At 40.8% G+C, this 27321-nt stretch overlaps 1 protein-coding gene across 1 annotated transcript in view; it reads left to right on the top strand.

Annotated features, from left to right (window-relative positions):
* Positions 1-27321, top strand: part of Set1 (SET domain containing 1) — a 350690-nt gene that overhangs the window by 155058 nt on the left and 168311 nt on the right. Inside the window, 3 exon segments of the mRNA XM_071668303.1 lie at positions 672-801; positions 14154-14333; positions 21747-21951. Coding sequence (XP_071524404.1) covers positions 672-801; positions 14154-14333; positions 21747-21951 — 515 coding nt within the window.

Raw genomic sequence — 27321 nt, 5'->3', positions numbered from 1 at the left:
CTCTGTTTTTCAATTATGGACCAGACTTGCTGTAGAATTTTGTCTGTGACTGGAGCTTTCAGCATAAAAAATGAAAAAATAGAACTGGTATCTTTATGAAGAAAAATTTTGTATGACTGTCATGCTTTTAATGTAGAAATCAGTCAGATAGATTTCCTTTGTATGCATAGATTTATATTTCTTTGAGAGCTCAGAGCTCCAAATCTAGCAAATTTAAGTACCCACCTACTTGAACCCCATTTGAGAAGCACTTAACAATAAACCAATGTATTTGGTGTTCTAGATGATCCAAAAAAAGATTTTGTTCAATGTTAATGAAATTTTACCTCTTTCTCAGTGTATTTTGAAATGAGTTAGGCTTAGTGTTAAGGTCTGTGTATAGATTAATGAAAATAAGATTCCTATGTTTTGTTAAGATGTGAAAGTAAAGTAATGGAGAATAAAGGTAATTTTTTTTGTTATTGCTGTTTTTCTTCTCATTACTTAAGTGAACATAAACAAGATATTACTGTATTACAATAAATGAACATAAACAAGATATTACTGTATTACAATGTTCTCATGATGATTTTTTTTTTGTCATTGCTGTTTTCCTTCTCATTACTTAAATGAACTTAAACAAGATATTTTATGTATTACAATGTTCTAATGATTTTTTTTTAACCTTTCAGTGCTGTACTTGACACTGTCATCGAAGAGCTGAAGAATATTCTTAAACGGGATTTTAACAAAAGAATGATTGAAGCCACAGCTTTTAAAACTTTTGAAGCATGGTGGGATGAGCAGGAGAGAAAATTCAAGGTACATGATTTACTGATGTTGTTTTACAGATTTGTATAAGTACCATTAGCCTTGTATTTAAACAGAATCATGTAGGCATTATGTTGTAGAATAGAAATAGAAAATATGTTTTTTTGCAAACTTTAAACCAGAATTGCATAGCACAAAGCTTTAGTACTATTTTAGGATTGGCGGAATGCATGCATAGTGCCATTGTACAAAGGCAAAGGGAATAAAGGTGAGTGTTCAAACTACAGAGGGATAAATTTATTGAGTATTCCAGGGAAAATATATAGGAGGGTAGTGATTGAGAAAGTGAAGGCATGTACAGAGCATCAGGTTGCGGAAGAGCACTGTGGTTTCAGAAGTGGTAGAGGATGTGCGGATCAGGTGTTTGCTTCAAAGAATGTATGTGAAAAATTCTTAGAAAAACTGATGGATTTGTATGTAGCATTTATGGATCTGGAGAAGGCATATGATAAGGTTGATAGACATGCTTTGTGGAAGGTCTTAAGAGTATATGGTGTGGAAGTAAGTTGCTAGAAGCAGTGAAAAGTTTTTACCAAGGATGTAAGGCATGTGTATGAGTAGGAAGAGAGGAAAGTGATCTGTTCCCAGTGAATGTCAGTCTGCAGCAAGGATGTGTGATGTCCCCATGGTTGTTTAATTTATTTGTGGATGGGGTGCTTAGGGAGGTAAATGCAAGAGTTTTGGAGAGGGGGTGAATATTCAGTCCGTTGGGGATGAAAGGACCTGGGAAGTGAGTCAGTTGTTGTTCACTGATGATACAGCTCTAGTGGCTGATTTGAGTAAGAAATTGCAGAAGTTGGTGACTAAGTTTGGAAAAGTGTGTGAAAGGAGAAAGTTGAGAGTAAATGTGAATAAGAGCAAGCTTATTAGGTCTAATAGGGTTGAGGGACAAGTTAATTGGGTTGTAAGTTTGAATGGAGAAAAACTGGAGGAAGTGAAGTGTTTCAGATATCTGGGAGTGGACTTAGCAGTAAATGGAACCATGGAAACGGAAGTGAATCACAGGGTGGGGGAGGGAGCAATGAAGAATGTGTGGAAGGAGAAAATGTTATCTCGAAGAGTAAAAATGGGTATATTTGAAGGAATAGTGGTTCCAACTATGTTATATGGTTGTGTGGCATGGGCTATAGATAGGGTTTGAGGATGATATGTGGTGTGAGGTTGTTTGAACGAGTATGCAATGAAAGAGTAAGAGAGGTGTGTGGAATTAAAAGAGGGTGTGTTGAAATGGTTTAAACATATGGAGAGAATTAGTGAGGAAAGAGGATATGTGTGTCAAAGGATATATGTGTCAGAGGTGACTAAAGGAAATATGTGTCAGAGGGAGCAAGGAGAAGTGGGAGACCAAATTGGAGGTGGAAGGATAGGGTGAAAAAGATTTTGAGCGATTGGGGCCTGAACATACAGGAGAGTGAAAAGTGTGCAAGGAATAGAATGAATTAGAACAGTGTGGTATACCAGGGTCGACATGCTGTCAATGGACTGAACCATGGCATGTGAAACGTGGGGTAAACCATGGAAAGGTCTGTGGGGCCTAGATGTTGATAGGGAGCTGTGGTTTTGATGCATTACACATGATGGCTAGAGACTTAGTGTGAATAAATGTGGCATTTTATTTGTCTTTTCCTGGTGGTACTTCACTGAAGCGGGGGGTAGCGTTACTGTTTCCTGTGGGATGGTGTAACACCAGGAATGGATGAAGGCAAGCAAGTATGAAAATGTACATGAGTATATATATATATCTTTCTTTCCTTTCATACTATTCGCCATTTCCTGCATTAGCGAGGTAGCATTAAGAACAGAGGACTGGGCCTTTGAGGGAATATCCCCACCTGGCCCCCTTCTCTGTTCCTTCTTTTGGAAAAAAAAATGAGAGGGGAGGATTTCCAGCCCCTCGCTCCCTCCCCTTTTAGTCGCCTTCTACGACACGCAGGGAATATGTGGGAAGTATTCTTTCTCCCCTATCCTCAGAAAGAAGGAACTGAGAAGGGGGCCAGGTGAGGATATTCCCTCAAAGGCCTAGTCCTCTGTTCTTAACGCTACCTCACTATCGCGGGAAATGGCGAATAGTATGAAAGAAAAAGAAAGATATATATATATATATATATATATATATATTTATATATATATATATATATATATCTTTTCTTTTATACTATTCGCCATTTCCCGCATTAGCGAGGTAGCGTTAAGAACAGAGGACTGGGCCTTTGAGAGAATATCCTCACGTGGCCCCTTCTCTGTTCCTTCTTTTGGAAAATTAAAAAAAAATGAGAGGGGAGGATTTCCAGCCCCCCGCTCCCATATATATATATATATATATATATATATATATATATATATATATTTTTTTTTTTTTTTTTTGCTTTGTCGCTGTCTCCCGCGTTTGCGAGGTAGCGCAAGGAAACAGACGAAAGAAATGGCCCAACCCACCCCCATACACATGCCTTGATTCAATCCACTGACAGCACGTCAACCCCGGTAAACCACATCGCTCCAATCATAATGAATGTTGGAGGCATGGTGTTGTGTAGGGTTTGATGGAGTAGTGAATGAAGGGTATAGAACGAGTGTGGAAGATAAAAAGAGAGGTGTGTGAATTAAAAGAGGTGGTTGAAATGTTTAAAAATGGAGGAATTAGTGAGGAAAGAGGTATGTGGTCAAAGGATATATGTGAGAGGTGACTAAGAAATATTGTCAGAGGGCAGGAAGTGGGAGACCAAATGGAGGTGACAAATAGGGTGAAAATTTGGGTTGGAAAATTTTACAGTGAGGTGAAAGTGACAGGAAAGATGAATAGAAAGTGTGAGGAACCAGGAGTGAATGTGAATGACTGTATACCAGGATGACGTGCGTCATGATGGAACAGGTCTGTGGCTAGAGTTGTAGGAGCTGTGCATTGGAATCATGTCTGGGCTAGAGCTTAGTGTATAATGTGGATTTTATTTGTCTTTACTGGTGGTACTTCACGAAGCGGGGTGTAGCTTATGTTTCTTGTGGTTACACCAGTATGGATGAAGGCAAGCAAGTATGAAAATGACATGAGTATATTATCTTTCTTTTCCTTCATATTTGCCATTTCGCATAAGAGGAGATATAAGAACATGAGGATGTTTAGAAATTTATCCCTTCAGGGCCCTTATCTTTCCTTTCCTTGAAAATAGAGAGGGAGATTTCAGCCCCCGTCACCTGGGTCGCGATTCCTCCCTTCGTTCTTCTTTGAGGAATATGTGGGAAGTATTTTTTCCCCTTCCCTAATTAGGTTGAAAGGGGTTTGGGATATTCTTCTGGCCTATCTCAAAGAAGTACAAGAATGGGCATGAGGGTATCCTGCAAGTACTAGTCCTTGTATAAACGGTACCTCACTAATATATGGGAATATGAATAGTTTTTTTAAGAAAAATCGCATTATCCGATATATTAATAGTATATTAATAATAGATGCTTTAGATAATATATCTCAGTGACTTCTTTCCTTCTTTGGAAATAAATAAAATAAGGGGATTTCCGCCCGCAGTCCATTTATATAAGGTAGGTACTGGAGTATGTAAAATCCTCGGTGGGGGGGCAAATTTTGGGGCCTTGAAAAATTTGTGGAAGTGTGAACATTATCTCTGAAAGAAAATGGATTGGTGAGGATATGGTTCCAACATGTTCATGGTTCGAGCGGGCTATGATAGTTGCGCAGGATAGGATGGATGTGCGAAATGAGATGTTTGAGATAATGTAGTGTTAGTGTTTATTTTTTAGTTTGTCGCTGCTCAGGAGTTGGGAGGTAACGCAAGAGACTGTGAAAGAAATGGCGATCCGCCAAGGGTTGGCCTTGAGTTAATCCACTGAGCGAAGTTACCCGAAACATCATGCTCAATTCACTCTATGCTTGCCCTTTAGGCTCGACATGTTCAGGCCGGAGTCAACAATTTTGAGCCAAGTGTTACAACTCCAATTTGGTCTCGCTCTCTCCCGTTGAGTGCCACCTCCGGGAGGGCAAGATTCTGGTAATTGTCCACTGTGTATCCATGTGACCAACGTGCTTTCAAGACCCTCGTCTGGCATTCAAGCAGCTCTGTTGATTCACACATCTTGGTACTATTATTACTGATCAACCACTCCCACACATTGCTCACTCTCTTCCACATATCCTCTGCGCACATTTCATCCAGTCGCAACCATACAAATTGTTGGACCATATTCTTCGTAACATTGTTTCAGGTATGTGCATTCTTCGTCACTGTTCTTCAGGCTCCCAGAAACAGCACGCCCCAAACCCTATACAATTACGCTTCAAATGGTTCTATCCTGCAGATATACTCCCGAGATTAAAACGTTAATTCCTCCACGTTTCCATTCGATCTACTAGGCCATAAAAGGATGGCCGCGGCCTACTGTACCTAAACCTCTCTTTTCATTTATTCTTAATCTTTCTTCTTTATCATCTTTTATCAAACTCATCTAGCTTCTGCATTCCAAACATGAATCACACCAGGCTGTGTCAAGGAAGCAACAACTGCTCAGCCCAGCCCTGTCTTACCTACCCGACTAGATGCATACATTGCGAACTATTTCAAAAGAAACATATTACCTCTAACAATCCATCAATAATCAATATAAAATACATAGAAATTAAAATATATCACCTGAAACCTACATCACTGGAGAAGCCAATCGATTCCTATCTTCCTACAGTACCATATATATCTGTATTGTATAATGGACTAAATATGAGGGATAGCTAATATCTACCCTCTATTTATTATTTATTTTTGTTTTTTTTTTTTTTTTTTTTTTTTTAAATAGTAAGTAAATGGTATGTCAGGTGAGGTATTTGGCAAGCCCAGTCTTTTTTTTAGCTTAGTCCTCGTTTCCCGCACGTTTGCGAATAGTAAGAAAAAAAAAACAGAAAAATAATGTCCCATACTCTACCTATTACAATGTATTTACTTTATGTAGTCCCGCCTCAGACGCAAAAACATACCTACACGCATTCATGGTTTACACCCATCAATTCACTCTATTCTTTGCCCTCCTTTCACCCTCCTGCATGTTCAGGCCCCGATCACACAAAATCTTTTTCACTCCATCTTTCCACCTCCAATTTGGTCTCCCTCTTCTCCTCGTTCCCTCCACCTCCGACACATATATTCTCTTGGTCAATCTTTCCTCACTCATTCTCCCCATGTGACCAAACCATTTCAAAACACCCTCTTCTGCTCTCTCAACCACGCTCTCTTTATTTCCACACATCTCTCTTACCCTTACGTTACTTACTCGATCAAACCACCTCACACCACACATTGTCCTCAAACATCTCATTTCCAGCACATCCATCCTCCTGCGCACAACTCTATCCATAGCCCACGCCTCGCAACCATACAACATTGTTGGAACCACTATTCCTTCAAACATACCCATTTTTGCTTTCCAAGATAATGTTCTTGACTTCCACACATTCTTCAGGGCTCCCAGAATTTTCGCCCCCTCCCCCACCCTATGATCCACTTCCGCTTCCATGGTTCCATCCGCTGCCAGATCCACTCCCAGATATCTAAAACACTTCACTTCCTCCAGTTTTTCTCCATTCAAACTCACCTCCCAATTGAATTGGCCCTCAACCCTACTGTACCTAATAACCTTGCTCTTATTCACATTTACTCTTAACTTTCTTCTTCCACACACTTTACCAAACTCAGTCACCAGCTTCTGCAGTTTCTCACATGAATCAGCCACCAGCGCTGTATCATCAGCGAACAACAACTGACTCACTTCCCAAGCTCTCTCATCCCCAACAGACTTCATACTTGCCCCTCTTTCCAAAACTCTTGCATTCACCTCCCTAACAACCCCATCCATAAACAAATTAAACAACCATGGAGACATCACACACCCCTGCCGCAAACCTACATTCACTGAGAACCAATCACTTTCCTCTCTTCCTACACGTACACATATATATATATATATATATATATATATATATATATATATATATATATATATATATATATATATATATATATATATGTCTGTGTATGTGTATGTAGTGTATGTATATGTGTAAATGTTGATATGTATATGTATGTATGTGTGCATGTATGGGCATTTTTTTTTTCTTTTTTTTTTGCTTTGTCGCTGTCTCCCACGTTTGCGAGGTAGCGCAAGGAAACAGACGAAAGAAATGGCCCAACCCACCCCCATACACATGTATATACATACGTCCACACACGCAAATATACATACCTACACAGCTTTCCATGGTTTACCCCAGACGCTTCACATGCCCTGATTCAATCCACTGACAGTACGTCAACCCCGGTATACCACATCGCTCCAATTCACTCTATTCCTTGCCCTCCTTTCACCCTCCTGCATGTTCAGGCCCCGATCACACAAAATCTTTTTCACTCCATCTTTCCACCTCCAATTTGGTCTCCCACTTCTCCTCGTTCCCTCCACCTCCGACACATATATCCTCTTGGTCAATCTTTCCTCACTCATTCTCTCCATGTGCCCAAACCATTTCAAAACACCCTCTTCTGCTCTCTCAACCACGCTCTTTTTATTTCCACACATCTCTCTTACCCGTATGTTACTTACTCGATCAAACCACCTCACACCACACATTGTCCTCAAACATCTCATTTCCAGCACATCCATCCTCCTGCGCACCACTCTATCCATAGCCCACGCCTCGCAACCATACAACATTGTTGGAACCACTATTCCTTCAAACATACCCATTTTTGCTTTCCGAGATAATGTTCTCGACTTCCACACATTCTTCAAGGCTCCCAGAATTTTCGCCCCCTCCCCCATCGTATGATCCACCTCCGCTTCCATGGTTCCATCCGCTGCCAGATCCACTCCCAGATATCTAAAACACTTTACTTCCTCCAGTTTTTCTCCATTCAAACTCACCTCCCAATTGACTTGACCCTCAACCCTACTGTACCTAATAACCTTGCTCTTATTCACATTTACTCTTAACTTTCTTCTTTCACACACTTTACCAAACTCAGTCACCAGCTTCTGCAGTTTCTCACATGAATCAGCCACCAGCGCTGTATCATCAGCGAACAACAACTGACTCACTTCCCAAGCTCTCTCATCCCCAACAGACTTCATACTTGCCCCTCTTTCCAAAACTCTTGCATTCACCTCCCTAACAACCCCATCCATAAACAAATTAAACAACCATGGAGACATCACACACCCCTGTCGCAAACCTACATTCACTGAGAACCAATCACTTTCCTCTCTTCCTACACGTACACAAGCCTTACATCCTCGATAAAAACTTTTCACTGCTTCTAACAACTTGCCTCCCACACCATATATTCTTAATACCTTCCACAGAGCATCTCTATCAACTCTATCATATGCCTTCTCCAGATCCATAAATGCTACATACAAATCCATTTGCTTTTCTGAGTATTTCTCACATACATTCTTCAAAGCAAACACCTGATCCACACATCCTCTACCACTTCTGAAACCACACTGCTCTTCCCCAATCTGATGCTCTGTACATGCCTTCACCCTCTCAATCAATACCCTCCCATATAATTTACCAGGAATACTCAACAAACTTATACCTCTGTAATTTGAGCACTCACTCTTATCCCCTTTGCCTTTGTACAATGGCACTATGCACGCATTCCGCCAATCCTCAGGCACCTCACCATGAGTCATACATACATTAAATAACCTTACCAACCAGTCAACAATACAGTCACCCCCTTTTTTAATAAATTCCACTGCAATACCATCCAAACCTGCTGCCTTGCCGGCTTTCATCTTCCGCAAAGCTTTTACTACCTCTTCTCTGTTTACCAAATCATTTTCCCTAACCCTCTCACTTTGCACACCACCTCGACCAAAACACCCTATATCTGCCACTCTATCATCAAACACATTCAACAAGCCTTCAAAATACTCACTCCATCTCCTTCTCACATCACCACTACTTGTTATCACCTCCCCATTTGCGCCCTTCACTGAAGTTCCCATTTGCTCCCTTGTCTTACGCACTTTATTTACCTCCTTCCACAACATCTTTTTATTCTCCCTAAAATTTAATGATACTCTCTCACCCCAACTCTCATTTGCCCTTTTTTTCACCTCTTGCACCTTTCTCTTGACCTCCTGTCTCTTTCTTTTATACATCTCCCACTCAATTGCATTTTTTCCCTGCAAAAATCGTCCAAATGCCTCTCTCTTCTCTTTCACTAATACTCTTACTTCTTCATCCCACCACTCACTACCCTTTCTAATCAACCCACCTCCCACTCTTCTCATGCCACAAGCATCTTTTGCGCAATCCATCACTGATTCCCTAAATACATCCCATTCCTCCCCCACTCCCCTTACTTCCATTGTTCTCACCTTTTTCCATTCTGTACTCAGTTTCTCCTGGTACTTCCTCACACAAGTCTCCTTCCCAAGCTCACTTACTCTCACCACCCTCTTCACCCCAGCATTCACTCTTCTTTTCTGAAAACCCATACAAATCTTCACCTTAGCCTCCACAAGATAATGATCAGACATCCCTCCAGTTGCACCTCTCAGCACATTAACATCCAAAAGTCTCTCTTTCGCGCGCCTGTCATTTAACACGTAATCCAATAACACTCTCTGGCCATCTCTCCTACTTACATAAGTATACTTATGTATATCTCGCTTTTTAAACCAGGTATTCCCAATCATTAGTCCTTTTTCAGCACATAAATCTACAAGCTCTTCACCATTTCCATTTACAACACTGAACACCCCATGTATACCAATTATTCCCTCAACTGCCACATTACTCACCTTTGCATTTAAATCACCCATCACTATAACCCGGTCTCGTGCATCAAAACCACTAACACACTCGTAGAAAGCGACTAGAGGGGACGGGAGCGGGGGGCCAGAAATCCTCCCCTCCTTGTACTTTTTTAACTTTCTAAAATGGGAAACAGAAGAAGGAGTCACGCGGGGAGTGCTCATCCTCCACGAAGGCTCAGATTGGGGTGCCTAAATGTGTGTGGATGTAACCAAGATGTGAAAAAAGGAGAGATAGGTAGTATGTTTGAGGAAAGGAACCTGGAGGTTTTGGCTCTGAGTGAAACGAAGCTCAAGGGTAAAGGGGAAGAGTGGTTTGGGAATGTCTTGGGAGTAAAGTCAGGGGTTAGTGAGAAGACAAGAGCAAGGGAACGAGTAGCAATACTCCTGAAACAGGAGTTGTGGGAGTATGTGATAGAATGTAAGAAAGTAAATTCTCGATTAATATGGGTAAAACTGAAAGTTGATGGAGAGAGATGGGTGATTATTGGTGCATATGCACCTGGGCATGAGAAGAAAGATCATGAGAGGCAAGTGTTTTGGGAGCAGCTGAATGAGTATGGGCATCTATGTATATATAAGTGTATATGAGTGGATGAGCAGTTCTTGTTTCCCGACTCTACCTCGCTGACCACATATTGTCCTTAAACATTTCATTTCTAACACATCCACCCTCCTCTGTGCAACCTTGATTATAGCCCATGCCTTGTAGTTGGAATAACCATTCCTTCAATCATACCCATTGTTGCTCTCCAAGATAATTTTTCTCCTACAGGTTCTTCATTGCTCCCAGAACCTTTGCCCCCTCCCCCACTCTCTGACTCACTTCCGCTTCCATGGTTCCATCCACTGCTAAGTCCACTCCCAGGTGTCTAAAACACTTCACATCCTTCAATTTTTCTCCATTCTAACTTACATCCCAATTAATTTGTCCCTCCACCCTACTGAACCTAATAACCTTGCTCCTGTTCACATTTACTCTCAACTTTCTCCTTTCACACTTTTTCCAAATTCAGTTTCCAACTTCTGCAGTGTCTCACTCAAATCAGCCTCTATTGCTATATCATCAGTGAACATCAAATAACTCACTTCCCATGCCCTCTCATCCCCAACAGACTGCACACTCACTGCTCTCTCCAAAACTTTTGCATTTACCTCCCTAACCACCCATCCATCAACAAATTAAACAACGGTGGTGAAATCACACACCCCTGCCACAAACCAGCCTTTACAGGAAGCCAATCACTCTCCTCTCTTCCTTCTAGTACACATGCCTTACATCCTTAATAAAAACTTCTATGGTTCTATCGTCTTACATTCCACGCCATGTACTCTTAATACCTTCTGCAGAGCATCTCTGTCAACCCTATCATATGCCTTCTCCAGAACCATAAATGCTACATACAAATCTGTCTGTTTTTCTAAGTATTTCTCACACATTCATCAAAGCAAACACCTGATCCACTTATCCTACGCCACTTCTGAAACCACACTGCTCCTCCCCAATCTGGTGCACTGTACATGCCTTCACCCTCTCAATCAATACCCTCCCATACAATTTTCCAGGAATACTCAACAAACTTATGCCTCATGTTTGAACCCTCACCTTCATCCTCTATGCCTTTATACAGTGGCACTATACATATATTCCTCCAATCCTCAGCCACTTCACCATGATCGATACATATACTGAATATCCTTATGAACCAATCCACAGCACAGTCACCCCCTTTATTAATAAATTCAACTGCAGTACTTTCTACTCCCACCACCTTGCAGAATTTTATCCTCTGCAAGGCTTTCACCACCTCTTCTCTCTTCACCAAATCACTCTCCATGACTCTTTGACTTTGCACACCACCCTGACCAAAACACCTTACGTCTGCCACTCTTACATCAAACAAATTCAACAATACTTCAAAGTACTCACTCCACCTCCTCCTCACTCCACTTCCTGTTAACACTTCCTCCCTTGTCCCCTTCACCAATGTTCCCATGTGAAATGTTTGGGGTAACCCCTGGAAAGGCGTGTGAGGCTTGGATGTGGAAAGTGAGTTGTGATTTTGGTGCATTACTCGTGATAGCTAGAGACTGAATGTGAACAAAGGTGCCCTTTTTTGTTTGTTTTCCTATTTCTACCTTGCTGAAGCAGTGGATAGCGATGCTGTTTCCCGTGGGGAGGGGTAGCGCCTATAATGGATAAAGGCAAGCAAGTATGAATATGTAGATGCATTTACCTCCCTAACCACTCCATCCATAAGCAAATTTAAAAACCATAGAGACATCACACATCCCTGCCTCAGACCGACCTTCACTGGGAACCAATCACTCTCCTCTCTTCCTACTCATACACCTGCATTACATTCTTGGTAAAAACTTTTCACTGTTTCTAGCCGCTTGCCTCCCACACTATATACTCTTAAGACCTTCCACCAAGCATCTCTATCAACCCTATCGTATACCTTCTCTGTCCATAAATGCTACATAGAAACCCATATGTGTGGAAAGATGATAAGTTTTTATCAAGGTTGTAAGGCTTGTGTAAAAGTAGGAAGAGAGGAAAGTGACTGCTTCCAAGTGAAGGTAGATGTATGGCAAGGATGTGTGATTTCACCATGGTTGTCAGTTTGTTTATGGATGTGATGGTTAGGGAGGTAAATGTGAGTCACATAGAGAGAGACGAGTATGCAATCTGTAGGGGATAGGAAGGACTGAGAAGTGAGTCAATTGTTTTTTTTTTTGCTGATACAGCAGTTGTGGATGATTCAAGTGAGAAACTGCAGAAGTTGGTGATTGAGTTTGGATGAGTATGTGAAAGGAGAAAGTTGAGGGTGATTGTGAATAAAAGCAAGGTTACTAGGCTTAGCAGGATAAAGGGATAGGTTAGTTTGGGTGTGAGTTTGAATGGAGAAAAATTGGCAGAAGTGAAGTGTTTCAGATATCTGGGAAAGGACTTGGCAGTGAAGTAAGTCAGACGGGGCGACTGTTCTGAAAAAGCTGAAGAATGTGTGGAATGAGAGGTCAACTTGGGTATATTTGAAGGAATAGTAGTCCCAACAATATTACATGGATGCAAGGCTTGGCCTATTGATGGGGCTGAGCACAGGAGGGTGGATGTGTTGGCAATGAATTGTGTGAGGACTGTATGTGATGTTAGGTGATTTGATCGAGTAAGCAATGAAAGGGTAAGAGAGACGCACATTAATAATAGTATGGTTGAGAGAACAAAAAAGGATGTGCTGAAATGACTTGGACATAAAGAGAGATTGAGTGAGGAAAGGGTGACAAAGAGGGTATATGTGTCAGAAGTAGAGGGAACAAGGAGACTGGGGAGACCAAATTGAAGATGGAAGGGTGAAGTGAAAAAGATTTTGAGTTGTTGGATCTTGAACAAGCAGGAAGGTGAAAGGCAAGCATGAGATAAAGTGAGTTGGGACGATGTGGTATACTGAAGTTGATGTGTTGTCATTAGAATGAACCAAAGCTTGTGAAGCATCCAGGGTAAATCATGGAAAGGTCTGTCAGGCCTGGTTGTGGATAGGGGACTATGGTTTTGCTGCATTACACATGGCAGCTAGAAAATGGATGTGAGTGGTTGTGGCCTGTCTTCGTCTGTTTCCTGGTCTTGCCATGCTAAGGGGAGGAACTTGCAATGAAAAGTGAAAAAAAAGAAGAAATCTTTTCTAGATATCTCTTTGATTTCCAAAACATCCTCCTGATATCATCATAATGGTGTTGAGGCTTTAGCATCTTCTACTGTTAAAGCTGCTCCATAACTGACAACTGACTCCTGATGAATTTATGGAAAAGTTTTGTATTATGTCCTTCGTTGTCCATAATATTTGTTTCAAGGTTTTTTGTGTTCCTCTTTTCTTATTATGCTGTTCTCGTTCCATGCTCTCTTACACCTTGCAAATGCTGGCTGCCTGGAGTGCCATCTATTTATTTGCCACTGCACATCTCGAAGCTCCTTTGCTTTTTGTCATCTTTTGTTAAATCATTATTTTCTTTTTGTTGCCTGAGGCTAGAGATACTCATTTTTCTGCTTTGTCATCGTAGATTTCATAGAACCGCTCAACACAAAATCCTGGCTCCTCTCAACTTAACTATATTTCCCAGTCTATGAGTGTGATTAAGCTGCTCTTTTTTTAATGCCAGATTTGCTGAAGATTATGCTGTAATTGCACCACTTGCCTAGATTTAATTCCTTGAATCATTCAGGGTTTCAGTGTTGAAGTATCGATTCCAAATTATTTTTACCTTTTCGTTAACTTCCACTAATTTTTGATAGCTTTCATACATCTCTTCCCTTTCCTTCTCACATCTTTTTTCCATGGTTTTATTTTCATTGTTCTGTGTGACATGCCACATAAGCTATCCTTATTAGAACTTTATCTTACTTTAATTTTTACATAATGTATGAATTGTCTCTTAATAAATAACACTTCAATGTTTACATAATGTATTGATTGACTCTGAATAATTTATAGTATTTTTCTTATTTTCTGTTTTATTATTAACAGGCCCAGGCAGCTGCCAAAGAGAACAGTTCAGATACAGCTGGTCCACAGGCCCGAATAGAAAAGATCAACTCAATATCCACATTATTGGAGACGCGGGAAGGTTTTGGACTCGACTCATTGGGTACGCTTGGCCTTGGTTTTCGAGCTGCAATGCCCAAAATGCCTTCATTTCGAAAAATTGTAAGTTAATGTTGATCTCAGTAAATAGAAAAATAGATACCTTAATTATTCTATGTTGATAATGCTTTTTATTTATAAGAATGAAATGAGTTTGGCAGGATATTTAGAATATTATTTCACTCGTGATTTTTGTGTTGCATCTTTACAAAAGTGTATATGGGACATAATTGATTATCCTGACATATGTCTGCTTGGCTTTTTGTGGATACGTTTTTGTTAGCTTGATAGTTCTAGAACAGTACATGATACAAAGTTCATACTTAAAAAACAGGCTTTCATCCTGGAAGTAGCTAATTCATCAGCTTATAGGGCAAGTAGTTGCTTAAATTTGTTTATTGTTTAGGTTAAACATTTTTTTTTTTTACAAGTTCTGTTACTATGAATTAGGTAATGTATGAGGCAGTGACAGATGTCATGGCATACAAACATTTTGTTTTTAATAGGTCTGTGAGGCCTAGATGTGGATAGGGAGCTGTGGTTTTGGAGCATTACTTATGACAGTTACAGACTGAGTGTGAATGAATGTGGCCTCTTTTGTTTGTTTCCCTGGCGCTACCTTGCTGAAGTGGTGGGGAGCAATGCTGTTTCCAGTGGGGCAGGGTGGTGCCAGGAATAGATGAAGGCAAGTACATATGAATATGCACATATGTATATGTTTCTGTATGCATATGTATATGTATATATGTTGATATGTATATGTATGCATAAGTGCATGTATGTGCATTTATGTACTTAGTATTTGTTTATTATACTTTGTCGCTGTCTCCCGCGTTTGTAAGGTAGCGCAAGGAAACAGACGAAAGAATGGTCCAACCCACCCACATACACATATACATACATACACATCCACACATGCACATATACATACCTATACATCTCAACATATACATATATATATATACACACACAGACCTATACATATATACACATGTACATAATTTATACTGTCTGCCCTTATTCATTCCCGTCGCCACCCCACCACACATGAAATGACAACTCGCTCCCCCTGCATGTGCTAGGAAAAGACAACAAAGGCCACATTCATTCACACTCAGTCTCTAGCTGTCTTGTATAATGCACCGAAACTGCAGCTCCCTTTCCACATAAAGGCCCCACAAAACTTTCCATGGTTTACCCCAGACGCTTCACATGCCCTGGTTCAATCTATTGACAGCACATCAACCCTGGTATACCACATCATATATATTTATTTATTTTCATTTTACTTTGTCGCTGTCTCCTGCGTTAGCAAGGTAGTGCAAGGAAACAGACAAGAGAATGGCCCAACCCACCCACATACACATGTATATGTATACACGCCCACACACACAAATGTACATACCTATACATCTCAACGTATACATATGTATACACACACGGACATATACATATATACACATGTACATAATTCATACTGTCTGCCTTTATTCATTCCCATCGCCACTCCGCCACACATGAAATAACAACCTCCTTCCCCCGCATGTGCACAAGGTAGTGCTAGGAAAAGACAACAAAGGCCTACTTCGTTCACACTAAGTCTCTAGCTGTCATGTATAATGCACCTAAACCACAGCTCCCTTTCCACATCCAGGCCCCATAGAACTTTCCATGATTTACCCCAGACGCTTCACATGCCCAAGTTCAATCCATTGACAGCACATTGACCCCGATGTACCATATCATTCCTTTCTTTTTCTTTCAAACTATTCGCCATTTCCCGCATTAGCGAGGTAGCATTAAGAACATAGGACTGGGCCTTTGAGGGAATACCCTCACCTGGCCCAATTCTCTGTTCCTTCTTTTGGAAAATTAAAAAAAAACCGAGAGGGGAGGATTTCCAGCCCCCCGTGGGAAGTACTCTTAATCCCCTATCCCCAGGGATAACCATATCATTCCAATTCACTCTATTCCTTGCAACCCTTTCACCCTCCTGCATGTTCAGGCCCCGATCACACAAAATCTTTTTCACTCCATTTTTCCACCTCCAATATGGTCTCCCACTTCTCGTTCCTTCCACCTCTGACACATATATCCTCTTTGTCAATCTTTCCTCACTCATTCTCTCTGTGTGACCAAACCATTTCAAAACACCCTCTTCTGCTCTCTCAACCACACTCTTTTTATTACCACACATCTCTCTTACCCTATTATTACTTACTCAATCAAACCACCTCACACCACACATTGTCCTCAAACATCTCATTTCCAGCACATCCACCCTCCTCTTCACAACTCTCTCTTTAGCCCACACCTCGCAACCATATAACATTGTTGGAACCACTATTCTTTCAAACATACCCATTTTTGCTTTCCGAAATAATGTTCTCGACTTCCACACATTCTTCAACGCTCCCCAGAACTTTCGCCCCCTCCCCCACCCTATGATTCACTTCCGCTTCCATGGTTCCATCCACTGCCAAATCCACTCCCAGATATCTAAAACACTTTACTTCCTCCAGTTTTTCTCCATTCAAACTTACCTCCCAATTGACTTGTCCCTCAACCCTACTGTACCTAATGACCTAGCTCTTATTCACATTTACTCTCAGCTTTCTTCTTTCACACACTTTACCAAACTCAGTCACCAGCTTCTGCAGTTTCTCACACGAATCAGCCACCAGCGCTGTATCATCAGTGAACAACAACTGACTCACTTTCCAAGCTCTCTCATCCACAACAGACCGCATACTTGCCCCTCTTTCCAAAACTCTTGCATTCACCTCCCTAGCAACCCCATCCATAAACAAATTAAGCAACCATGGAGACATCATGCACCTCTGCCGCAAACCAACATTCACTGAGAACCAATCACTTTCCTCTCCTCCTACACATACACGTGCCTTACATCCTCGATAAAAACTTTTCACTGCTTCTAACAACTTGCCTCCCACACCATATATTCTTAATACCTTTCACAGAGCATCTCTATTAACTCTATCATATTCCTTCTCCAGATCCATAAATGCTACATACAAATCCATTTGCTTTTGTAAGTATTTCTCACATACATTCTTCAAAGCAAACACCTGATCCACACATCCTCTACCACTTCCACACTGCTCTCCCCCAATCTGATGCTCTGTACATGCCTTCACCCTCTCAATCAGTCCCCTCCTATATAATTTCCCAGGAATACTCAGCAAACTTATACCTCTGTAATTTGAGCACTCACTCTTATCCCCTTTGCCTTTGTACAATGGCACTATGCAAGCATTCTGCTAATCCTCTGGCACCTCACCATGAGTCATACATACATTAAATAACCTTACCAACCAGTCAACAATACAGTCACCCCTTTTTTAATAAATTCCATTGCAATACCTTCCAAACCCTGCTGCCTTGCCATCTTTCATCTTCCGCAAAGCTTTTACTGCCTCTTCTCTGTTTACCATTAGGTACATATTAGGTACAGTAAGGTTGAGGGACAAGTCAATTGGGAGGTAAGTTTGAATTGAGAAAAATTGGAGGAAGTTAAGTGTTTTAGATATCTGGGAGTGGATTTGGCAGCGAATGGAACCATGGAAGCGGAAGTGAATCGTAGGATGGGGGAGGGGGCAAAAGTTCTGAGCGTTGAAGATGTGTGGAAGTCGATAACATTATCTCGGAAAGCAAAAATGGGTATGTTTTGAAGGAATAGTGGTTCCAACAATGTTATATGGTTCCGAGGCATGGGCTATGGATAGAGTTGTGCACAGGAGGGTGGATATGCTGGAAATAAGATGTTTGAGGACAATATGTGGTGTGAGGTGGTTTGATTGAGTAAGTAATAATAGGGTAAGAGAGATGTGTGGTAATAAAAAGAGTGTGGGTGAGAGAGCAGAAGAGGGTGCTTTGAAATGTTCGGGTCACATGGAGAGAATTAGCGAGGAAAGATTGACGAAGAAGATATATGTGTCAGAGGTGGAGGGAACGAGGAGAAGTGGGAGACCAAATTGGAGGTGGAAAGATGGAGTGAAAAAGATTTTGAGTGATCGGGGCCTGAACATGCAGGAGGGTGAAAGGAGGGCAAGAAATAGAGTGAATTGGATCGATGTGGTATACTGGGGTTGACGTGCTGTCAGTGGATTGAATCAGGGCATGTGAAGCGTCTGGGGTAAACCATGGAAAGCTGTGTAGGTATGTATATTTGCGTGTGTGGACGTATGTATATACATGTGTATGGGGGTGGGTTGGGCCATTTCTTTCGTCTGTTTCCTTGCGCTACCTCGCAAACGTGGGAGACAGCGACAAAGCAAAAAAAAAAAAAGAATATATATATATATATATATGTATACATTGAGATGTATAGGTATGTATATGTGCGTGTGTGGACGTGTATGTATATACATGTGTATGTGGGTGGGTTGGGCCATTCTTTCGTCTGTTTCCTTCCACTACCTCACTAACGCGGGAGAGAGCGACAAAGTAAAATAATGATATAATAAATGATAACATACACAGACTTTTTCTTTTTCTTTCCCACTATTCGCCATTTCCCGTGATAGCGAGGTAGCATTAAGAACAGAGGACTGGGCCTTTGAGGGAATATCCTCACCTGGCCCCCTTCTCTGTTCCTTCTTTTGGAAAATTAAAAAAAAAAACCGAGAGGGGAGGATTTCCAGCCCCCTCCGCTCCCTCCCTTTTAGTCGCCTTCTACGACACGCAGGGAATACATGGGAAGTATTCTTTCTCCCCTATATACACATATATACACATGCACATAATTCATACTTGCTGCCTTTATTCACTCCCATCGCCACCCCGCCACACACCCTTTCTAATCTGCCCACCTTCCATGCTTCTCATACCACAAGCATCTTTTGTGCAAGCCATCACTGCTTCCTTAAATACATCCCATTCCTCCCCCACTCCCCCTACTTCATTTGCTCTCACATTTTTCCATTCTGCACTCAGTCTATCCTGGTACTTCCTCACACAAGTCTCCTTCCCAAGCTCACTTACTCTCACCACCCTCTTCACCCCAACATTCACTCTTCTTTTCTGAAAACCCATACAAATCTTCACCTTAGTCTCCACAAGATAATGATCAGACATCCCTCCAGTTGCACCTCTCAGCACATTAACATCCAAAAGTCTCTCTTTCACACACCCATCAATTAAACGTAATCCAGTAATGCTCTCTAGTCATCTCTCCTACTTACATATGTATGCTTATGTATATCTCTCTTTTTAAACCAGGTATTCCCAATCACCAATCCTTTTTCGGCCCACAAATCTACAAGCATCTTTACCATTTCCATTAACAACACCCCATGTACACCAATTATTCCCTCAACTGCCACATTACTCACCTTTGCATTCAAATCACCTATCACTATAACCCGGTCTTGTGCATCAAAACTACCAATTCACTCACTCCCAAAACACTTGCCTCTCATGATCTTGCTTACCACATGTTACCCTTAAATACTTTCTTCATGTTCAGATATGAAAAATGCCAAAGAATAAGGTCTTTTTTTGTGCTTCCCTCTGTGAGATCAGAAAAATCAAATGCAAAGGTAAAGGAACTAGGTGTCCTGTTTAGATGTCGAAACTACCTCTCTTGTGAACTGTTGCTCCTTTTATACAAGAGATTGATTCATCCTTGTGTGGAGTACTGCTCTCACATTTGGGATGTTCTGTCTCTGTACGCTTGACAGAGTTGAGTCAAAAGCAGTTCGACTTATAAACTGTCCCAGGCTTTCTATCAAACTTGACTCCCTTGCTTGACACAGCAATGTTGGTTCTTTTTCTCTCTTTTTCTTTCTTTCAAACTATTCGCCATTTCCCGCATTAGCGAGGTAGCGTTCAGAACAGAGGACTGGGCCTTTGAGGGAATACCCTCACCTGGCCCAATTCTCTGTTCCTTCTTTTGGAAAATTAAAAAAAAACGAGAGGGGAGGATTTCCAGCCCCCCGCTCCCTCCCCTTTTAGTCGCCTTCTACGACACGCAGGGAATACGTGGGAAGTATTCTTTCTCCCCTATCCCCAGGGGATAGGGGAGAAAGAATATTACTTTGTAAGTATTACTTTGGTTTCTGCTCCTCGGAGCTGGCTACTTGTGTGCCCCCACCACTAGTCAGACCACTCAATATTTGGCAAGCTGCTGTGTCACATGATTATTGTGTGGTCGTCTGTAACTCAAAGGTGGGCCATTTTGATACCTGCTTCTTTCTGTACACATTGCAGCTTTGGAACTCTCTATCTTTTCATGTCTTTCCCAATAACTATGACCTGGCACATTTCAAAAGACAGTTCTTTCACTTCCTCCAAAATTCGTGAATACTTTCCAGTGTCTTTTCTTTTTCTGCTTTATAATTCTCTCTATATTTCAATTAAGGCCTATCCTTGATGTGGACCTTCATCTGTGACTGGAGCCTTCAACATAAAAAGTCGACATAACCTGTGACCTTATTGTAGAGCTGAAGTAAAACATAGATACCCAGGCAGAGGTGGTGTTGGTAGGATGGAGGTACAGATGAGCCTCATGATGCACAGTCAGTAATAACACATATTACTGTTTATGAAAGAAATACATATGAAAGTAAAAGATATGTATAAAATGTGAGCTGCCATTACTTATATGATTGTGGTATAGAACTGAAGTTAATGCATAGATATTGCTAGCAGAAGTAGTGGAGGGATGGTGGGTGGGGATTAGATATTTGAGTAGAGTCATATGGAGAAGGTAATTTAGAATTACACTAACAGTTCTGATGAAAAAAGGTATTTTTGTGGTGTGCAAGAAGTCTGCTTAATGTAATGCTCATTTCAGTTGTAATATAGGGATGAAGAAGCTTAGTTCTCCTAATTCCAGATATGCAGAAAATATGAATGGTGGAGAATTATTACATATACAATTTATATGGAAGAGGAGAATATAAAGAGTAATAAATGAAAAAAGAAAGATACGTTTTGTGAAGAAATAAGTAGAAAGATATAGAGAAGAATGCCTTATAAGTTGATAGGGTATAGTAAGATGTGTGGGAGATGTTGGATTACTAAATAAGATTTAGGTTGGTATGGGTGAAGAGCACCAGAAAATTAGTTAGACTATGAGAATTGGATAAATGCAGTTAGTGAATTGTGGAGAGTATGCTAGATGAGGGTGCCTGATCATCGATTATTTTTAGTGAGGAATATAGTGTGTGAGGATGGTATTGTGGAGCTATAAGGCTCATATGACAGATCACCTTGTTATGCAGATTGGAAAGTTGAAAAGCACCATAATTGTTGAAGTCTCTGTGTATCCTAATGCTGGATGAATTTTGAGACTATTCTGTGAATGAGCCAGTTGGCTTTATATTCTTGATCTGCCCTCTTTAAATGAGAAAGGAGTAAAAGATATATTGAATAATTTGTATTGCATTCACTTCAACAATGTTACTTATCTTAAAGTTAGAACTTTGAGCAGTTTTTTACTTTTCCTTACAGCATAAGATCAAACCACCTTCTCCCCCCTGCATGGATGAAGATAGTCGAGGAGTAATATCTGATGAAGACAGTAAACAGTCGAGACAAAAAACGGGTGAGTCATCTGATTTGGATTCTGGACCTGATGATCTTGTTCCCGTATCGAAAAGCAAGCCATCACCTTCTTCAGTTAAAAGAAAACCGAAGTGGTCATCAGATGATTCAGGTTAGTTACTTTTTTGACACTCTTGGCAAGATTTTGTGGAAGCAATTCCAGTTTCATGTGGAGCACATGAATTGGGAACAGGATATTTTGGCCTGTAATGAGCTTATCTACTGATCCTGTTGATTTTTATTTAGTTAACCCTTAAGTGGATATCCACATTAATGTAGTTAAAAGAAAACCAAAGCGGTCATCAGATGATTCAGGTTAGTTACTTTTCTGACACTTTGCAAGATTTTGTGGAAGCACATGAATTAGAAACAGGATGTTTTGGCCTGTAATGAGCTTATCCACTGATCCTGTTGATTTTTATTTAGTTAACTCTCAAGTGGATATCCACATTAATTGATGTGATCTAAGAAAATGGTGGTTTTCGTTGATTGATGTGTTAACTTCTAACTTACTATAAATACCTGGCTGATTTTTCATACAGTTAATGATTAGGAGTCAGTTGAGTTCACATGAGGAACTCTTAAAAAGAAAAGGAAATAACTTCAAATGAGCAAAGGTGGGCACTCAGTCCTCAAAAAGGACCAATGGTCCTGGTCCCAGTCCTTGACTCAAAATGGATCGATGGTCCTGATCATGTTCCTTACCAAAGAAAGGAACTAGGACCAACTCGGTCCTTGATGGTCCCTTCATTTATTATCAGTGAAAAATGTTTATTTAAAATGAAACAAATAACCAATTGAAAACACTTGTACAAGTAATGCAAATAGTAATTAATAGTATTCAATTAATACAAGTAATTACAATTTATACTTCATTTTTCCTTCATGAAAACCAGCATTTGTAAATGGCTTTTACTGAGCCCTGACCTTTTTGGCTTGAGGACATCTTTCCCTGAGTAGAAGAGTCACTGTACGGCAGCACTGGAAGGGATAGGTGTTTGAAACTTTATGAACAAATACTTCAACACTGGGCTTGGGGATGAGTATTTGTTGATGATGAAGGGTTTCACAGGCCTCTTGCTGAGAAATGTTTCTACCAACTTGGTCTAGGGTTCTTTGCTTTTTGCCTCTTTTTTGTTGAGATCCCCAAAGAAGTCCTCATCCTGGTCATTCTCATCCTCACGGCTGGTAGGTTCCTTCCTGTGTCCATCAGAATCTTCACCATGATCACCATCTGTGTATCTTCACCTTGGATGTGATTTCCTCGATATCAAACTTGATGTTGTCCTCCAACAGTCTCACCTAGCCCAATTTGAGCTGAGGGTGTAGTGCAGCTGCCAAGAGAAAGTCCATGTTTTAAAAAATGGGACCAAGCCTGCTTTTGATGCCATTCCAGACAGTAACTACCACTGGCTGACACATCTTGATATCACTGCTTTCCTTCATCTCTTTCAACATTTTGAGAGAGAGGGCCAAGGTGGGCAGAAGTGCCCCAAGTAGGCTTTGTCCTCCCCATGCATGATGTCCAATGCCTTGCAGACCGGTAGCATCACCTCAAGATACTCTTTGAAGAAAAAAATATCAGCTGAAAGAAAAACTATAGATATTTTAGTCGTACTTAATTTTCTTTGTTTTTATATCATATTCTTTACATTTCAGTTTTAGCATTTATACCTTTCTCAAAAAGAAAAGTAAAATAGAATGAAAAAGAAAAGTAAAAATTACTCACTAGATGAGATTGGAGGTACCCCAAGAATGTTACACGCCCAATGTAGTCCATGAAGCTTCTCCCTGTTAACCAGATGAGACACCCCGTTGTAGATGGAGTTCCATCTTGGAACGGTGGGGACAGTCAGCAGCATCCCTATCTCAGCCTTGATGATGTCTGAGACTTGGGAACTTCTTGCCTGCTTGTTCCACAGCTCTGTAGCTTTACCAAAAGCGGTCTGGTACATCTTCCTGTTGGATGGTGAGCCCTTCAAGACCATGTTAACATCTGAGGTGGCCACTAAGTTCATAGTGCTCCTTGTGTGCTTTGACAGGACCTATTCAATATCTTCTATGGAGCTGGCTGAAAATTAATGTTGAATATATTTAATTAGTATGATTGAGTGAAAATAAAATGACTTATAGAAAGTGAAAGAAATCAAAAAATTATCAATAATACCTATTTACCTTTCATTACCAATGCCAGATCATCAACCTGAATGATATCCACATCATCGGTCTGCCCCACACCTTCTTATTCCTCTTCCTGGACCTCCTCAAGGCAGCTTCTCATCCCTTTTGCCAGAGACGCTGCACAATGAAACACAGTTAACTTAAGTTTTTATTCAGTGTTATAGAAAAAATGAAAATTTAGGTAATAGAAAAGTAAAGGAATGCAAATAATGAAATTTAAGAAAAATCTGCTTACTTAAATGCCTTGATGAAGTTGCTACCATTGTTAGTAGTAGTCCTGCAGACATTTGACTTGATTGCGAGGTAGAAGTGGACCTTGTGCATCTTTTTTTGAAAGGACATTGAAGGTGTCATCCGGTGAGTCATCTGCACACTGACTTTTGCCTGAGGAGAGTTTCCTGGTCAATCCAGTGTACAGTCATCCCCATGACCTGAAATGAAATGGATTATGGGATACATTGATTTGATTCTGTTGGAAATTTTTTTTTTTTTTTTTTTTTATACTTTGTCGCTGTCTCCCGCGTTTGCGAGGTAGCGCAAGGAAACAGACGAAAGAAATGGCCCAACCCCCCCCATACACATGTACATACACACGTCCACACACGCAAATATACATACCTACACAGCTTTCCATGGTTTACCCCGGACGCTTCACATGCCTTGATTCAATCCACTGGCAGCACGTCAACCCCTGTATACCACATCGCTCCAATTCACTCTATTCCTTGCCCTCCTTTCACCCTCCTGCATGTTCAGGCCCCGATCACACAAAATCCTTTTCACTCCATCTTTCCACCTCCAATTTGGTCTCCCTCTTCTCCTCGTTCCCTTCACCTCCGACACATATATCCTCTTGGTCAATCTTTCCTCACTCATTCTCTCCATGTGCCCAAACCATTTCAAAACACCCTCTTCTGCTCTCTCAACCACGCTCTTTTTATTTCCACACATCTCTCTTACCCTTACGTTACTTACTCGATCAAACCACCTCACACCACACATTGTCCTCAAACATCTCATTTCCAGCACATCCATCCTCCTGCACACAACTCTATCCATAGCCCACGCCTCGCAACCATACAACATTGTTGGAACTACTATTCCTTCAAACATACCCATTTTTGCTTTCCGGGATAATGTTCTCGACTTCCACACATTTTTCAAGGCTCCCAAAATTTTCGCCCCCTCCCCCACCCTATGATCCACTTCCGCTTCCATGGTTCCATCCGCTGACAGATCCACTCCCAGATATCTAAAACACTTCACTTCCTCCAGTTTTTCTCCATTCAAACTCACCTCCCAATTGACATGACCCTCAACCCTACTGTACCTAATAACCTTGCTCTTATTCACATTTACTCTTAACTTTCTTCTTCCACACACTTTACCAAACTCAGTCACCAGCTTCTGCAGTTTCTCACATGAATCCGCCACCAGCGCTGTATCATCAGCGAACAACAACTGCCTCACTTCCCAAGCTCTTTCATGCCCAACAGACTTCATACTTGCCCCTCTTTCCAAGACTCTTGCATTTACCTCCCTAACAACCCCATCCATAAACAAATTAAACAACCATGGAGACATCACACACCCCTGCCGCAAACCTACATTCACTGAGAACCAATCACTTTCCTCTCTTCCTACACGTACACACGCCTTACATCCTCGATAAAAACTTTTCACTGCTTCTAACAACTTTCCTCCCACACCATATATTCTTAATACCTTCCACAGAGCATCTCTATCAACTCTATCATATGCCTTCTCCAGATCCATAAATGCTACATACAAATCCATTTGCTTTTCTAAGTATTTCTCACATACATTCTTCAAAGCAAACACCTGATCCACACATCCTCTACCACTTCTGAAACCACACTGCTCTTCCCCTATATAAGATATTCATTTATGTTTTAAGAGCATTGTCATGAAGTGAATTAACTTACAGTTTATTAGTGTTCCTTGTAATTGAAATAAAAGTAATATGATTAAAATTTAAGCATACCTATAGACACATGTCCAAATGTCTGCTGTAGTAGACCCACTATGCAGAGTTGAGGACATCTGTTTATGTCGACAGTCCGTTAAATCGAATGTAACCTATGGGCCATTTTTTGATACAGTGTGCAGTAATACATTATAGAGTTCACATGCTTTCTTTTAACTTCTATCACTTTATGTCATTTTGAATTGTAAGCATTGCAAAATTGTATATTAAGTAAAGTCACAGTTCTCTTTGTACAACCTGACTGCACAATAGCTTGAGGCAGCCTGAGACTGAAACAAATTGATTATACGCCAGGTCGCCAAAAATAATTGCGATAGGAAATGTGCATGTTGTGGCATTTGAGAATTTTTATTTTTTTATTTTTTTATTATTATTGATTAATGTAACATCATTTGCCCAGTCTGTTAGATCAAGGGTTTGATGTATTTGTCGAGGTATGGCCAAGGGTTGCTGGGCTCAGTTTTTCTGCTTAAAGCTCCAGTTCCTTCACTCCATCTTGAATCTCTGACAATGCTAGATATCTTCTTTCTCCAAATAATCTTTAGTCACACCAAAATAATTCAAAAAGATATTGTATGAAAGATATACATAAGTATACATGTGTAAGTAGGAGAGGTGGCCAGAGAGTGTTATTGGATTACGTGTTAACTGATAGGCATGGCAAAGAGAGACTTTTGGATGTTAATGTGCTGAGAGGTGCAACTGGAGGATGTCTGATCATTATCTTGTGGAGACTAAGGTGAAGATTTGTAGAGTTTTCCGAAAAGAAGAGAGAATGTTGGGGTGAAGAGAGTGGTGAGAGTAAGTGAGCTTGGGAAGGAGACTTGTGTGAGGAAGCACCAGGAGAGACTGGGTGCAGAATGGAAAAAGGTGAGAGCAGAGGACGTAAGGGGAGTGGGGGAGGAATGGGATGTATTTAGGGAATCAGTGATGGCTTGCGTAAAAGATGCTTGTGGCATGAGAAGCATGGGAGGTGGGCAGATTAGAAAGGGTAGTGAGTGGTGGGATGAAGAGGTAAGATTATTAGTGAAAGAGAAGAGAGAGGCATTTTGATGATTTTTGCAGGGAAATAGTGTGAATGAGTGGGAGATGTATAAAAGAAAGAGGCAGGTCAAGAGAAAGGTGCAAGAGGTGAAAAAGAGGACAAATGAGAGTTGGGGTGAGAGAGTATCATTAAATTTTAGGGAGAATACAAATATGTTTTGGAAGGAGGTAAATAATGTGCATAAGACAAGAGAACAAATGGGAACATTGGTGAAGGGGGCTAATGAGGAGGTGATAACAAGTAGTGGT

This window comes from Panulirus ornatus, chromosome 2 (genome assembly GCF_036320965.1).
Source record: "Panulirus ornatus isolate Po-2019 chromosome 2, ASM3632096v1, whole genome shotgun sequence".
Classification (NCBI taxonomy): Eukaryota; Metazoa; Arthropoda; class Malacostraca; order Decapoda; family Palinuridae; genus Panulirus; species Panulirus ornatus.
Note: the sequence above shows the minus strand (reverse complement) of the source record. Positions and strands in the feature narration are given on the sequence as shown.